The following is a 16,268-nucleotide window of genomic DNA, read 5'->3' as shown; positions in this document are numbered from 1 at the left end:
AAACTGCCTGTTCTGTCTGCAGCTCCAGAGAGAGGCAGAGGAGAGGACATGGAAATACACATTGCAGCAGTTTTTTCGACTTTAAACCACTGATATATCATCTTAGGGGTACCAATACATCAAAAACCGGATGTGTAAAATATGGGCCCTTTAATAAAGAGGAATTTTAAAGTTTAACCTTAAATGAGGAGATGGTGTCTGACTTTCGAACCCAGAGCTGGTTCCACGAGAGGAGCCTGGTAGCTGAAGGCTTTAACTTTAATTCTACTCTTACAGAGTCTGGGAACCACAAGTGAGCTTACATTTTGGGAGCGAAGTGATTTATTACTACGCTATGAAGGGGCTTGATTGTTATATGCCTAAATGTTCGCTGTTATCCTCGTAGCCCAGAGCCACATTGAACGTGAACGCGGCTCCGGGCTAGGAGGATACATTTAGGCTAAAAACATGGTGTAAATGACATTGGTTGCCATTTACTTCAATTGTATTGGATTTGGCTGCAACGATTCACCCACCCCTCAATCGGCAAAGTGAGTAGAATTTACAATTTTTGGTGAACTATCCCATTAATGTTCTTGAAGCATTCCTAAAGTTTAACTAAGTGATTAGATTCATCAGGCTTCATAGATATGCACAGCTGGGAGTCATCTGTGTAACAATGAAGTGTACATGGTGCTTTCTGACGATGTTGCCTAAGAGGAGCATATATAATGTGAAAAGTATCGGCCCAAGTACAGAACCTTGTTGAACTCCATGACTAACATTTGTGTGCCTGGAAGAGTAATTGTTAACATTAACAAATTGGAATCTATCCGATAAGTACAACTTAACAAATAAAAAGCTAGATCTAGTGAATTTAGACGTGGTTTCATAAGGTGACAGTTGGGCCTTGGCAGAGTTATGCATGCTACTGAGTGCCATTCTAGTTTTACTGTATCTGTTAATGTCTAAATAGGAGTGTGACTTGAATGTTAAGGTCCAAATCTAAAATATGCTGAATACCCTAAATGACAGCCCTTTACCTTGTACCTGCACCTTTCACAAATCTGTATCCTTTATTCATGAATGTATGTCTTCAACCAGACTGCAGGTTTATTATATCTGCACGTATTTGACAGTCCGTTTTGTTGGGGTAAGCAGAACGACAGACCCAATTTCAGTCATGCCGCGTTGACAGTTTTTGGCACAACAATACAACACTGCTCTGCTCCACGTGTTTTTATGAGGAAACACAACAGGAGAGAAATGGAATAATTGAGGGGGAGAAAGAAATGAAGATGTGGCAAGATGGAAAAAGTAAACTTGGTCCCATTCAGTGCTCTGAAATGACAAGCTTCATCTATAGACAAATACATATATTTCTATTTCTATTTGGTTTTTATAGTCGTTCTTTGTGTTTGCTGGCTGTCAGAAAACTTATCTGAACCTTATTTCAAACACAGACCCATGTGTCATTTAAGTCCTCAGTGCGGTTACTCCTACTCCCATGTCCTGGATTGCACTCAAACAGGAACTCAGTCAATGCAACGCAGCACATGGTTTAACTTAAAATTTTAAAAATAAACCCGTAATCAGTTAATATTGTGAACAAAGGTCAGACATCAAATGTGTATCGAACCGCTGCAGTGTCACACAACATTACCCCCACAGCGTAGAATGAGAAAGAAATGCAGAAAAGGAATGAGTGAGCAACATAGTATATTCAACATAGACCAATGGCTATACATGAGAAGGCAATTTTAGGGCTAATGTCAACAGTACCTTTCCACCTTTACATCATACATGTGATTACTATAACAATAAATAGCCAGGCTCATTTGGTTCTTGAGAAATACTTCATTGTACCAAGAAAAAGGCATTTCCTCTGGTGAGAGATTATTTTACATCAGACCTGTAAATCAACACTGAAACATTTAGTCATATCTTTATTACCCCATGTTGCAGGGCACACACAATGTTCAAGTATGCCTGAGGAACTAAATGGAGCAATTAAAAAAACAATTAAGAATAAGAGAGATAAAATGCATTTTAAAAATAAGTGAACTGGCATTGCATTTCACAAAAATTCATAAGCTCATGATTTTGGAACAATTCTCTGTAAAGTGCTAACTGGTTCGAGCTGAGAAAAGCACATGTTCCCTTTGAAAGATTATACACATGACTTTATACATGGAGGTACAGTAATAGCCAGTCGTCAGGTGAGCAATTACCAACCAGAAGACATGGACCACATTTCTTTTATTAGTCCTTTAATAAGATAACTGCTTCCTTAATTTCCTTGTTAATGGTAACAACGAGAATCTTGCCACTGCATGCCAGGACAATGCCAATTACAAATGCTGGTGTTGCCGCTGTACAATTTTTCCTTCGCTGCTTGCAATTACATGCAATTGACCGACATACAGTATCAAAATCTCAAGTCAAGTCTTTCTAATCCTCTTACAGACAGGAATCCTTGAACCGAAGGGATGAGAGAGTTAGGAGAGGAGGACAATTACAGAGGAGCGCAGGAGATCTTCCCTGACTCCCTCCCTCCTCTCCCTTCTCCTCCCCCCCTGGATGTGGTGGTCGGGCCCGACAAAAGCAGGGATCTGTCCAGCTGCAGGTCCTGAGAATCCACTGTTTTCCTTGTGTGCCTCTCATTAGGAGGCATGTTTAAAAAAAAAAAAAAAGAAGAAACAAATGAAAAAATTATATGGAGGGAACTGGGTCAATACATTTTCCCCCACTGTCCGCCTAAAGTGGACTTCCACCCTCCCACCCCAATCCTAACCATAAAAAGGTAAAAACAAGGTGTACTGCAGAATGGCTTTACTCCTCACAGTCTGTGGGGGGAGCTAGAGCCCCTAGGAGCTGAGGTGCGGTTGGTGGTCTTGCGGCTAATCTGTCGTGTCTGATTCATCTTGGTGGCCGAAGGTTTCCGAGCGTCAGGCTGGCGCCTCCCCTGGGGGCCCCTCCGCTTGCCCCTTTGCCCTGCACGGCCCCTTCCGGCCCCCGCTGGTCACTTGCGCGAGTGCAGCGTGTCCTGAAACTTGGTGCTGGTGTAGCGCACGTGGAATCCTTTTTTGTTGATTGTATCGTCAGAGCGGAACTTGATCACAATGGAGTCACCGGCTGAGTAGATCTCCTCTGGAGGCTGTGAAGAGGGACACAACAACAGGTTCATTTGTGGCTTTCTGCTTCTCTGACTGCACTTCAATTTAAACTAAGCACTTGTCCCACGCTGAAGCCGGAGTCAGATCAGTGACCATGACGAATGGCTTCTTCCTAGATGACAGCTAGTTCTGTAACAGCCAGGGGCCACAGGGGTCCAGGACCTTCTCAGCTTTATTCTGATTCAGGCTTCTACTGCTATCGATGTGAAGATAAAATATTCTCTGATGATTGGTGCACCACTGCAGAGAGCACTTTCTTCACTGAACAAAACCATTTACTGCTGCACAGCTTCATGTGCTTCTACTGTCCTCAGTACACTGAGCTAAAGTGTTTCCAGTGAAGCACAAGTTAACTTGACCTGGCTGTTTGTCAGGATCGTGGTGTCACATGAATATTAATTCAGAACATCATAGTGAAAAATAATTAGTTGTTTGAGATGCTCTGGCAGCTGCGGCTTCGACAGAGACAAGCACTACAATGTCAAAGCAGCTGCGGCTCCAGCCACCAACAGTAAATACTCCAGACTGTTGATTAAAGCTGCCAATCATAACATTAATAATATATCTACAATGGCCCATAAGTCTTAGCTTATTGGGAGAGGGATTTAAAACACAAGAAAAAAAAGGTCTGCAAATCTTATTGTGGAACCGACAATAACCAGTCGTCAGTTTAACTGAGAAAAAAAAAAAGCCCCTGGGCTAAAAGTAAGCTCCCCCACACTCTAATGAGTTTTCACCCTACTTTGGTCTGAATTGTGTCAGTTTATTTCGACCGGTTTTAAAAAAGGAAACTTGATTGAGGAGCTGCTCCCCAGGGTTCTCCGGGTGCTACGTCCCCTCCAGCGAATGATTCACAGGCATAGGCTGTGAGTAAATGGCCAGAGCTTATTACTGAAGTGTGTAAATGAAATCAAGCTGTTCTCTGACCTGAGGAAACTTGTTTCTACTCCCTGCTGCCCACATTGTTCCGGACTCTGCAGCCTCAGCATTGGCTAATTAATTTGTATTTACAACCCAGTGCCAGAGATTCTAATAGGCCATCAGCGCCCAGGGAGCGACGGCTTGTGTCGACCTACAGCGGAACTCCCCCAACTCGTTGACTTTCATTCAAGTTGGAGTAGGAGTGGAATCAAGAGCCCCAGGGTCCTTCAAAGTCATCCCATTCAAAACCCCTGGGAAAGGTTACTCCACTGCAAACAATTGTCTCAACCCTCCTGCTGTTAAAACACTTGTTAAAGAAGAGGTTGCTTCCAAAATTGCTCTTACCCCTGAGCCACAGTAACGCCCCAGCCGTGGAGACTTGGTGTCATCTCCGTCGAACAGCTCCATGTAGTCATAGCCACAGTCCGCCTCCTCCTCAATCTCGAAGGTCTGGAAGATGAGCTCCACGCCGTAGCCTTTCTCCGCCGAGATCACCCACTCGCAGTCGGAGGCTCCGGGGTAGTTATTGTCCCCAAACTGGGCATGGGAGAACAGGTCCTTGGTCTTCACCTCTGCCTTTAGGTGACCTCCACACTCTGTGGACAGAGAAGTTGAGCTGAGATTTGTTTGTGCACTACTCATTTGTGGTTTCACAGTCATCCACACAATAAGGTTTCTTAAACACGCTCTGTTTTTAATTATGAGTCATGATCATTCTCAGAAAGGAAGGGGATTTGGGACTAAATCTAAAGCTTGTGCATATTATACCGCCCCCCCCTCCGAAAAACTTTCAGAGTTGGAAGTGCTGTCACATCAACATCTGTTCTTACCTGCAGTGTGCGAAGCCTCAAATCCTTTCTTCTGCACTGAATTATCTGAGAAAAAGCGAATGAACAGCTTGTTGCCACTAGACATGATGGGCTGCGGCTTCTTTGTGCCACAGAAACGACCCAGACTTGGGGCTTTTCCATCGCGGCCATCGTAAATCTCAATGTGGTCGTAAGTACACTCCAAGTGGGCCTCCACGTCGATCTCATTGAAAGCCTGTGACAAAAACAGTCATTACATATTTTATATTATTATAAGTAACTCAGTTTTCAGATGTTTACACTCCTTTTTTAAGTAAAATGACATAATCTTGATAGTAACGTGTCTTATTGCTATCACTGGATAAAGAAAACTAATCTCTGAGCACACAGGCACACTAGGGTAAAGCAGGAAACACGTGTCTTGATTATATATTACATTTTAACAGAATCACACAAAAACCTCAACTGTTTCAATGAAAGTTTGTAAAGAGGAGGGGTGGAGCATGACCCAAGGAAGCATCTAGTGTTCTTTTCCAGAAACAAACGCAGGCATCACACTTTTTAATATTATGCGTTGGCTGCTGGTTTTCTTTCAAATGATTTACTGCGTGTCAGTGACACAGTAAACAAATATGTAATAACAGAATCATTGTTGGTGGTGCCAAAACAGTCTCTGCACAGTAAATGCAGATGTACTCAATGAATCTAGCAGTTCAATTACACAAATAGGCAACGCACTCCAATAAATTCAGGACTGACGGGTGAAATTACACAGAGAGCAGGAGGAAGTGGCACATACGATTTTAATGCGGTGGCCTTGAGTGGTGGTGAGGGCCCAGGTGCATGCCTTCTTGCTGGGGTATTTATCCGGCCAATTGGGGCTGGTGATGATACCACTCACACTGTTCACCGTGTGGTCACAGCCAGCTGCAAACAGACATCACTGGGTTAACACAGACCTGTGCATAGTCCTGCACTCAAACCGTTAACACCAGACAGCGGGCGCACAGTGGCCGTGTTGAGGAGAAATACCTTCTTTACAGTCGTGTTTGTTCTCGTGCAGCACAAAGCCGCTCCTGCACTGACAGCTGTAGCTCCCGAAAGTGTTGACACACTCGTGTTGACAGCCGCCGTTCTCCTTGGAGCACTCGTCTTTGTCTGCGGACGCACAGAGGACACAACCTTGGTGACTGTTTCCTTTGTAGGCAACAGTGAAAGTGGCTGAATGGAAATGGTAAATGGAGTGCATTCATATCGCACCTTTCTAGTCTTTGCAACCACTCAAAGAGCTTTACACACACACACACACACACACACACACACACACACACACACACACACACACACACACACACACACACACACACACACACACACACACACACACACACACACACACACACACACACACACACACACACACACACACACACACACACAATAATGCTCCAGCTTCAGGGCCAATTTAAGGCTCTGCATTTGCCAAAGGACACTTCGACATCAAACCACTGTCTTTCTGATGAGTGGACAACCCACTCTACCTCCTGAGCCACAGGAAGTCTGCTAATTTAATTCAACACTGTTAGAGCCACTCACCTGAGAAGAACTGTGCTTTAAAGCCCTTCTTAGACACTGTATTGTCGGATTTGAACTCAATTCTCATGTTGTTATACTGAGAGGTAATAGCTTCCGGCTTCTCGGCCCCGCAGAACTTCCCATGTAGCCTTGAGTCAGCGGAGAGCCCGCTGCGCACCTCCACGTAGTCGTATTTACAAACCTGAGCAGAGAATGTGATGAGGCTGGGGCATTTTTATTTCATTTTGAATACGACACATGAAGGAGAGGAAGTTGGGTTTATTTGCTGTGAAAGAGGAGAGCTGTGGGTGCAATGACGGAGAGGGAGAACACAGAACAAACCCACCCCGTGCCGATTCAAAATAACCCCAGTGCTCACGTCATTGCCCTCAGTCTCAAAGACGTCAAAGAGCAGAGTGATGCGGTACTGCGTGGGGGCGACCAGCTGCCAGATGCAGTTCTTGTTTGGAGGGTACTCTCTGGGCCAGCCCGGGCTGGTGATTGACCCATTCAGCTTGGTGATGAAGCCTCCACAGGCAGCTGTACGGAAAACACAACCCATGGGAAGAGACAAGGACAAATAGTGAGCTCGATAGAGATGCAGACGTGCTCTCAGAAATGTTGCTGAAACAAGAGCACTCTGAAATCCTTTCTGTGTCTTGAATAAACCTGATTAGTGGCTGTACTCCATGAGAGCTTTGTATCAGTTACACAATACACAACATGTTACATGGTGCCCGAACCCTCGCCAAGCTATTGTTAGACAAGATTAATGTGCACTGGTTATTCCTGCAGCTGGTGGGTTATTATATGTGAATGCTGGTATGGTCAAAAGTACAGTATTTAGCTATTTTTACATGCCGTTAGGCACCTGTTTGTTACCCATTGTATTTCTTCATTGTAAAGTCAATGTAAATTACTACAGTAAAATACTATTATTCTTTAATACCACATTCGTTCTGTTTTAATGTGCTTTTTTTTACTTTATTGACTGTATCCTTTGTTACTTAAGTACAATTTTCATGTATTTGTACTTTACTTTAGATTCATGTTCAGGTACTTTTCACTTTTACTCCACTACATATTTCAGCAACTATCTGTACGTTCTACTCCACTTCATTTTACAAAACTTTGCGTTACATGTTCACATTGTTTTTTATATTTTTAGAATAATCAATAATGTGAAGGGATTGGTTCTCTGATCCAATCAGAGTGGGCATGTAACACTAGACCTCCTGCAGCAGCAGCAGCATCACTGGTTAAGAAACACTGAGGATGTATTCAGAGGAGGGCGAGACTCATCCATTAATTAATAAGACAAGTTTTTCAGTTCTGCAGCGTTCTTCATTAATGTGAAAGAGTGTATTCTTGAATAAAAAAACCCAAATGCAGTATAGGCACAGTTAATGAGGCAGTAGACCATTGCTTTAGGAAATAGGCTAAACTCGGGTAGTACTTTTACGTATACCTATATAAGTATATTTAAAAGCAAATACTTTCTTTTACTTAAGTAGAAAAGTTAACGTTATACTTTTACTTAAGTACATTTTAGTACTTGCTGTCATGCTTTTTATATATCAATGGGTTTGTTTATATGACACTAAATACCATTATATATGTTGCAACTGCATTGTAATGAACCTATCTTTACAATTTCAACTGAGCGTGCAATATCTCAGTTTAATCTGCTTGTAAATTTGTTATGTCTCAAACATCTGTATATTTGTACACAACGCAAAGCTGGAGTGACAGCTGACTTCCTCTGGGGGCGGACAGTGATCGGCCAGTGTGTGCACTTATAGTCGGATCTTAGACAACGACACGTGCTTTGAGATAAAAATAACACTTGAGTTGTTGAGACTCAAATCCAGCCAGCACAATCATCATATTGTTTCTGTTGTTTTCAGGAAGGACTGTACTTATTGTGTTTGTGTGACTAACTGTGTTAAGTCCTTCAGTGGAAATGACATGGTGAGCAGGGCTGGTAACCGTTTCTCCCTGTACTTACCCTCGCAGCTGCGCTTGTCAGCCGCCAGCTCATAGCCCGGGTCACAGGCACACTTGTAGCTGCCTAGTGTGTTGACACAGCGTTGCTCACAGCGACCGTTGTCCGGTTTGGAGCACTCATCCATCTCTGAAAAACACAAAGATATGTTGGGACCCTTTTCGCTGGCCCCCTGGCTCGATTGCGTACAGGAAAAACCCTCCAAAACAAGAGCAGGGGCAGGCAGAGAGGGTCGCAAAAGAACCCGACGGTGCAAGTGGAACAAAAAAAGTAAATACACTTCGAAAAAGATAAACGATAATGACAGATGGAGAGATTCCTGGAACGTTGACAACCTTTAACCCCTCACCTTTGAAGAAGTTGGCAGCGAAGCCGGCCTTGTTGACCGAGCCATCTGAAACAAATTTCATCCACAGGTGGTTGGAGCTGGTTTTGATGTCATCTGGCTTGTCGTAGCCACAGAAGCGGCCCAGCAAAGGGCCGTTCTCAGAGTTGCCATCACGCACCTCCAGGTAGTCATAGGCACAACTGTCGTGTCTCTCAATCTGACAAAAGAGGGTTTGACGTTTAAATTGGTCAAAATAGTCCTAAAATTGACATAAAATAAAATTGTATTTGATAAATAACAGAAGGATGTGTGTCTTACTTCAAAAGACTGGAAGGTGAGGCCTACGTGGTAGCCCTGAGCTACAGAAATCTTCCACACGCACACTTTGTTGGGCCTGTAGTCGTCAGGGTAGTTTGGGGACTGGATCTGGCCGTTGTCCTTCTTCACCTCCCCACCACAGATGGCTGCATGTGACAGTGAAGACAATTAAAACACAGCACTAAGCTCCCTGGATAGCAATATCATCAGCACGTGATTCTGAAAGGGAAAAAAAACTGTGTGCTCACTGTTCTGATTTATGCATTGTGGATTAGCTGAAATGCCTCCACCACCAGCTCACACACACACACACACATCATCCCTTTGCACGGTCTGGAAACAATGGAGTCGAATGTGAGGGCCAGGCCAAAATCTGATTAATGCAGTGTAAAGTGCCTGACACATCAGCAGTAGGGGAGCCAAAAACTCCTGATATTAATGCGGCTCCTAAGCACATTGTTGGATGTGTGACTGACCATGCGTTCAGTCAGCTGAGCGATGTGCTGGAATGGGGGAGCAGCGAGGTCGTGCAGCGGGTGCTTACCCTCATAAACGGCGGAGAAACCTTTTCCCACCCAGTTACTGCTGCTGCGGAACTCGATCCACAGCCGGCTGTCGGTGGAGATGATGGGCTCAGGCAACTTATCGCCACAGAAACGACCTGGGTCACAGGTGGAGATGCACACAAATAGACTATGACACCTGAGATAGCGAAGACATTCCTCCACACATCTCTTTACTGCAACGAAACTGAACAAACTGTGACGGTACGAGAGAAGATGAGGAACACTAAAATAGATAATAATTCAACTTCAAATTAGCGAATTTATCCAAGTATTGGATATCTGGTAAAGTCATATACTGTATGACATGGGTTTACCAAACAGTTTCTATAAATAATGTATATATTCTACTTTTTCAAGATAATTTTTCATTAGTCCCACAATGGGGAAATTTGCTGTGCTGCAGCAATAAAGAGATCAGTAAAGAAATAGACTTCAGTAAAAGTAATAAATAAGTAAACATGCAATATAAACACATGGAAATATAAAAATAAACAGAGAATAGTTTGTAAATCCTTGTATCAACAGCCTGGAAACAAATTCAACACTGAATCCCACTAACTTTATGGTTTTATTCTTCTTTTACACTAGTACATAGAAGACCTTTGAATTTTGGAGTATTAGTTGGACAAAACCAGACGTCTTTGGTGAATCCATTGAGACAAGATTAATCAATCATTAGTTGTGACCCTAGGACAGTGTTCTCCAGTTAAAACTGACCTTTGAGTGGCGCCTTCCTCCAGTATCCATCTCGGATCTCCACGTGGTCGTACCAGCACAGGTGACTCCTGTATAGATCCATGGAGGTGAAGTTCAGAATGATCTTAAAAACCAAGAGAGAGTGATTATTGACACAGTGTGGGCCAGAAGGTCACGCGACAATCAGACAAATACGAAGAAAACAGAGTCATCGGAGTTATTATCATTATTTGCAGTCGAGGCAGCTTCTGTTAAAAGGTGTCTCCAAATTGACCTGGAACTTTCCATGTGCTCATACCTTTTCCCCCGGCGTGACTGATATTCTCCAGATGCAGTGCATGTAGGCCGAGTATCCGTTGGGGAAGCCAGGAGACGAGAAGTTCCCGCTGCTGTCCTGCAGACTGTCCCCACATCCTGTGCACAGAGACAAACATACACACTGAGCGGCATGTGAAGGCCCAGGCTGTGAGCAGTGAGCTGTGAGCTGCGACGAGCTGCCAATTAGTGTCTGCCTGAAAACAACAGAGAGCCACTGAATCCAAAATATATAGTCATCAGCTCTGAAGTCAGCTGGCTGCAGAGACAGATGCTCGATGGAGGAACTGTAAAAACTGAACGTGAAGTAAAGGGCAGCTCTTTAATGTTCAAAGCCACATCTGCTGATAATATTCACCCCCTCCCCTCTACCTCCCCCCCCTCCTACTCAATATGATGATCACACAAAGGAATAGAGGGAGTGTGTGAGACACTTTCTCTGAGCATCCTCTTCTGAAAATAAACCTGGCCCACTATAAATAAACCAGCCCTCTGGAGGACATGATGCATTATGTACGTGTTGCCAGTGAAAAAACAAAACACACCACCACCCTTAGTTTGACTGGCAAAACTAAGTGTGCAAGTGTGCGGAGACTGACTTCCAAACACAATACACGGCCGCGTGGAACAACTTGAGGGAGGCTGCTGCCAAGTGGGGGAAAGATGTGTTTAATTAAGACCAAGAGGAAATGACAAAGGTTCATCCTGGGAACTGCGCATGCATTCATTATTGCCTCAGTGTTATCTTTACCTTGGGCTGCGTTTCTTAGGAGTAAGGAAAACATCTCCCCCCCCCGACTGTTGGCATTTATTGCCTCCCTCGAGGATTGTGTGTAAGCAATAAAACGAGGAGCCCTGAGCTACGAGTTGTGTGTAATAATGCTTGGCAGAGGTCCGCCAATGCTGAACCATTAACAAGCTCTCAGGCACACACTGGGGGTGACAAACACTCCCAGGAATGCTGCATGAATGGGAGATTCATGGCTCTTTAAGATTTTTTTTCCCAAGAACATGTGGAGAGACTCACAACCTCATCCCACACAATGTGCGCCACATCATCGTCTTCCTCAGCAGACAGAGATGTCAGACAGAAGACTTTTCCAGACACCTATTGATCCATTTAAGGTTAAAACTTCCAGTTCTACTGTAAAAACCACAGCGTCTGGTCCCTCTCTCGTGACCCATCACTATATTTATTCTTTGAGCTTTAATGTGAGGCTGACAGCTCAGCTATCCTGGCCTGACCTACAATTAACTGACATCAAATCTATCCAGCAGAAGGCTGCTCTCATTGTACTCTCATCTGTTAATGCTATAAATTCAATTTACTTCAAAAGCATCAAATCCTCTCTCTTCTCTCTGGAAGCGTAAACAAAGTTCAGGACAAGTGCCAGGATTACACAACTCTTCTTAGTGCATAGCTGCACAGTTTGCATGGTACAAGCTGTGTGTGTGTGCATCGACAATCTTTTTAGTCCGTCTTCTCGAAACCAGCTGTTCTTTCAGGTCTATCTGGGAAAGAGTGATGACAAACTTCCTCGCCCTGGCTGGTGTTTACACTCCTCCCAGCTTCAGAGTCTTGGACGCTGTAGCCAAGGAACCGCACCGCACCACATCAACAGTAGATGCTTGGCTCTTTCGACGCAGTGTGGAGCTGCATCTGGAGGAGGCAGGAGGAGCTACAGACCGCTCTCTCAGGGCTATGTTGCGCACACATGCAAAAATAGACAGGAAAAACCCATAGCAGACAGGATCTGTCATTAGGTCTTACTGGAGCATTTGTAGAGTTTGCGTGCCTGTGTGATATCCCCTTTGCTCAGTCTGGTCCTCTGGCCAATGGGCGGCCGCACGCCGTTCACATCGTAGCGTGGCAGGATGGTGTCCAGGAAGATGCCTCTGTAAATCCAAAAGAGAGACTGAGGTTAATGTTAATTGAAGTCACACTGTATTTACACAATCCTGCAAACTATGGTCCAACATCACAACCTGTTGGCTCAGGGATTAAGTGATTTACCATTGATAAGTGCAATTGAATCACTGTCAACAGCATTATTAACTTTTTCTTAAAAAGGACTGAGACTTGCAAATACCAGCATGAAAACGAGCACCAACAGTCTCCACTAAGCCAAACAACATGTGCTTGTTTTGTAGAAAAATACAGTAAATCCGGATGCCAGAGTGGAGGGGGCATGGAGCGCTCGTATTCATCCTGCTCATGTTTGGATTAGCATTCAAACAAAGATGTAAACATAGCAATGCAGAACACGCATATACAAGCACTAACGTACATCTGTGTAACATACACACGAGAGGCTAAAACCCACATCTAATAAATTAAATCAACACTCCTTCAAACTACACATGGGAATTCTAAGAGATAAAGAGATGCTTGTATAGACCTGGCACCGGAGAAATGCCTCAGCATGAGGCCTGAGTACCTGCTGTCGACCTCCACATGAGCACGCACACCCATGTAGACTCGAGAGTATTATTATTATCATTAGAGATAAAAACTGCTCGTAGTGTAATAAACATTAGATCATTAAATCTACTTCTCAAAAAACTGTAATCTCTTGACACATTTTTATAGTCAACCCATCCATCTATTTGTACCAGGGCACATTAAAATCTGTGAAGCGAAACTGATTTTTTTCTTTATCACTGGAACTTCATTTGCCATTTCCTCCACGCAAAACATGCATGCGAGGGTTTAAACGTGTTGTGAATCATTACCTCTGCAAAGGAGGTTATGTTTGCGACTACATTTGTTTGTTAATAAGCAGGATTACACAAAAACCTGAACCGATGAATGGCCGATTCATGAAATTGAGTGGAGCGGTGGGGCATGGATTTTGGTGCGGACCCGGATCAAGGGAGCGGATCAAGGAATTTAAATTTCCACTTACTTGAACATTGCAAGAGGGACGTTATTCAACATTTCTATTGATCTTTCAGAGAATAATTCATGGGTCTTGATGAAAAAAAAAATCTGGCATATTTAGAGGACTGATAGTTTTGAGTGTGTGCAATTTGGTGCAGATCCAAATAAAAATCTGGATCTAGTGAATACAAATGTGGCTATATTTGGGGACAGTTGGGGCCCAGTGGAGGTGCTCTTCTGAGTGCGCTTCCAGTTTCTATCTATTTTTTATTTTTTTATAAAGTATTGAACTTTTACTATGATTCCTTTACATCTAGTCATCTCCGGCTAAATGCGGCAGATGGACGGTTTCAGTAGCTTATCACGTTACATTGGGGTCACGCGGTCAGCCTCAAAGGTTAACGCTGCCATCATTCTTCACACACGTCTGCCCTACAGATGGACCCAAACTAAGAGCCTACCACCTTCTACTGAGCTGCAGAGAGAGGAAAATTAAATTGCATAAGCTGTGAAAGCAGGAATGTGAACAAAAGCAACATTAAAGACTGTAAAAAACCATCAGGTGACGCAGTTACAGAGCTTTTCTTTTGAAATGGCAGAACAGAACAGTAAGTCCAGAGAGACTCTTTTCACACTGCTGCCTCACTTGACACTTTGCTAGTTTATCATCTCCGTTTTTCTGTAAGTATTGGCGAGCAACGGCCTGGCTCCCCGGTCGTTCCCATGGTGACATGCCTATCAACGGCAGGCATGTGCAAACAGAGCAGCCTGAGCTAACAGTTTAGTCTCTGCCTGTCTGTGTGTCTGTCTGTGAGCTTCCAGGAGCCCGTATGCTGTCTGTCCAGTGAAAAACGCCACTCCAGCCGGTGTCACGGCAGACAAAGGGCACACTGGCAGGTCTCTATTTGAGTTGGCACCGCTCCATGCACCAGTCCCGAAAAATATCTCTGGAGAAAAGGGGAGGAGGGGGGAAAGGCTGAGTTGTGAGTCGGATAACACAACCCAGACAAAAAGCACGGGGATCAGGCCCTGCTTCTCCCCAGGATACACAGAAAAACATCAAGACAAGCCATGAAATCTACTGGACAACACCCGCGCCAAAGGACCCGGCTTCCCACGGTGATTTACTGTAAAACATCGAGCAAACACACTGGCTCATAATGGAGTAACAAAGCGAGACACTGGCACAGGTGAATCAACCAATCAGGGCGCAGGGAAAAGTGCCTGGACTGACTTGTGAAAAGCTAACAGGAGCCCCTTGTCTGCTAATACAACTCTGTGAAACATTCCCCAGCAGCGGCAGCCATTCCTCCCTCATGTCCAAACAACCTTATTGATCAACAGAGTTCCACGAATTAGGGGAGCAACGGAGTCGGAACTGGAGTGAAAACAGAACAGAGCGGATTACCCAACATACACCTTCTTCAGGGCCGGGCTGCTCCATTGTGCAGCAGGCTGTGATGAACACCACGAATTTGCAAGAACATGAGCTTCAGTCCAGATCTTGGCTGAAGAATAATAACAGCTGAATGGGCATCCTGTGTATAAAGTGCTGAGTTGAATAATATGAGATTAAAACAGAAAAAAACATCCTCTCAAACACAATGGTTGCATTTGCACTTTATTCAGGCGCCAACCTTAAAGCCCACTAGAAAAGAAACGTTGTTGTTTGTTATCATAAGAGAAGTTTTGGAATAAAATCCTACTTCATACCATATGTGACTGCTCTCCGTTTCCTCATTTTCCAGTTTTCCTGCACAGTATAAAACACTAAAAACCAAACAAAATCGAATTCTACAAATAAATGTGCTCCGTTCCAAGTGCAGTGCATTGACCTAAAGTTTGGAAACAGACACTCAGGCATTTTTCTCAGTACGTTGGCCTATACCCAGCCACAGCCTCCTCTTAGACAAAGATTCCCTCTCTGCTTCCCAGAATCTGTTTGCCGTGCGGCAGTTGATTTGCGAAGAGGCCCATACGCAGAGAGAGCAACACAGCGCATTGGACTGCTGTTTTTTTAAATCTACACACAGCTGGCACACAGGGTCGAGTAAGAACAAAAGGACGACAAACAGCTGGTTCTCATATCAGACCGAGCTCGCAATGATCACGGCCCGGACTCACATGTTTTACTTTCCTTTTACTTTCGTGTGGCAGAGTTCGCATTACACCCTCTCTGACTAACTGAGGCCTATCAAAACTGCTATAGGTGCAACTCTGCAGTTGTCCCCTGGTTTATCTACGTAACAGAGGCAAGGGTCAAAACGCTGTTTTCATACGCAAACCTGACGTCATATCCTGCACATGCACTATGAGGAAACACTAACATTTACACAACTTGATGTAAAGTTTGGATGTCACCGCCTAGGACACCATTAAATGGACAGGTCGTCAAGAAGCTGTTTCGTAAAAGCATCACTACACTCATCGCAGCTACAGTAATGACTAAGAAGCCGCATCTGAGTCAACTTTTCCCATGGGATCTATTTTGGCTTTGCAGTTACCCAGCTGGCGAATGACTCTTCAAATTAACCACATCCTAAGATGACTGGAGTACGAGCCTGACTGATCAGCATCCGTCATGGTTCTTTTTCTAGTAAGCTTATGTTTCTGACGCCTCAACACCCCTGAGCAGAGCTGTGTCACAGCACGTCTGGCAGAGCTTCCTGTCGCATCCAACGGGGAGAGAGGAGCGAGGT

At 44.2% G+C, this 16,268-nt stretch overlaps 1 protein-coding gene across 1 annotated transcript in view; it reads right to left on the bottom strand.

Annotated features, from left to right (window-relative positions):
* Positions 1-1,681: 1,681 nt before the first annotated feature.
* The window catches only part of bmp1a (bone morphogenetic protein 1a), a 31,816-nt gene continuing 17,229 nt past the window's right edge, over positions 1,682-16,268 (bottom strand). The window contains exons 7-20 of the mRNA XM_034596105.1: positions 12,460-12,584; positions 10,672-10,787; positions 10,395-10,497; positions 9,656-9,772; positions 9,112-9,257; positions 8,815-9,010; positions 8,469-8,594; positions 6,840-7,000; positions 6,482-6,662; positions 5,918-6,043; positions 5,685-5,812; positions 4,907-5,120; positions 4,422-4,672; positions 1,682-3,136 (exon numbers count right to left, since the gene is read on the bottom strand). Coding sequence (XP_034451996.1) covers positions 3,002-3,136; positions 4,422-4,672; positions 4,907-5,120; positions 5,685-5,812; positions 5,918-6,043; positions 6,482-6,662; positions 6,840-7,000; positions 8,469-8,594; positions 8,815-9,010; positions 9,112-9,257; positions 9,656-9,772; positions 10,395-10,497; positions 10,672-10,787; positions 12,460-12,584 — 2,125 coding nt within the window. The 3' untranslated portion in view covers positions 1,682-3,001. The remainder of the gene's footprint in view (positions 3,137-4,421; positions 4,673-4,906; positions 5,121-5,684; positions 5,813-5,917; positions 6,044-6,481; positions 6,663-6,839; positions 7,001-8,468; positions 8,595-8,814; positions 9,011-9,111; positions 9,258-9,655; positions 9,773-10,394; positions 10,498-10,671; positions 10,788-12,459; positions 12,585-16,268) is intronic.

Source organism: Hippoglossus hippoglossus, chromosome 9 (genome assembly GCF_009819705.1).
Source record: "Hippoglossus hippoglossus isolate fHipHip1 chromosome 9, fHipHip1.pri, whole genome shotgun sequence".
NCBI classification, from domain to species: Eukaryota; Metazoa; Chordata; class Actinopteri; order Pleuronectiformes; family Pleuronectidae; genus Hippoglossus; species Hippoglossus hippoglossus.
The sequence above is the reverse complement of the archived record's forward strand: the minus strand, read 5'-3'. Positions and strand labels throughout refer to the sequence as shown.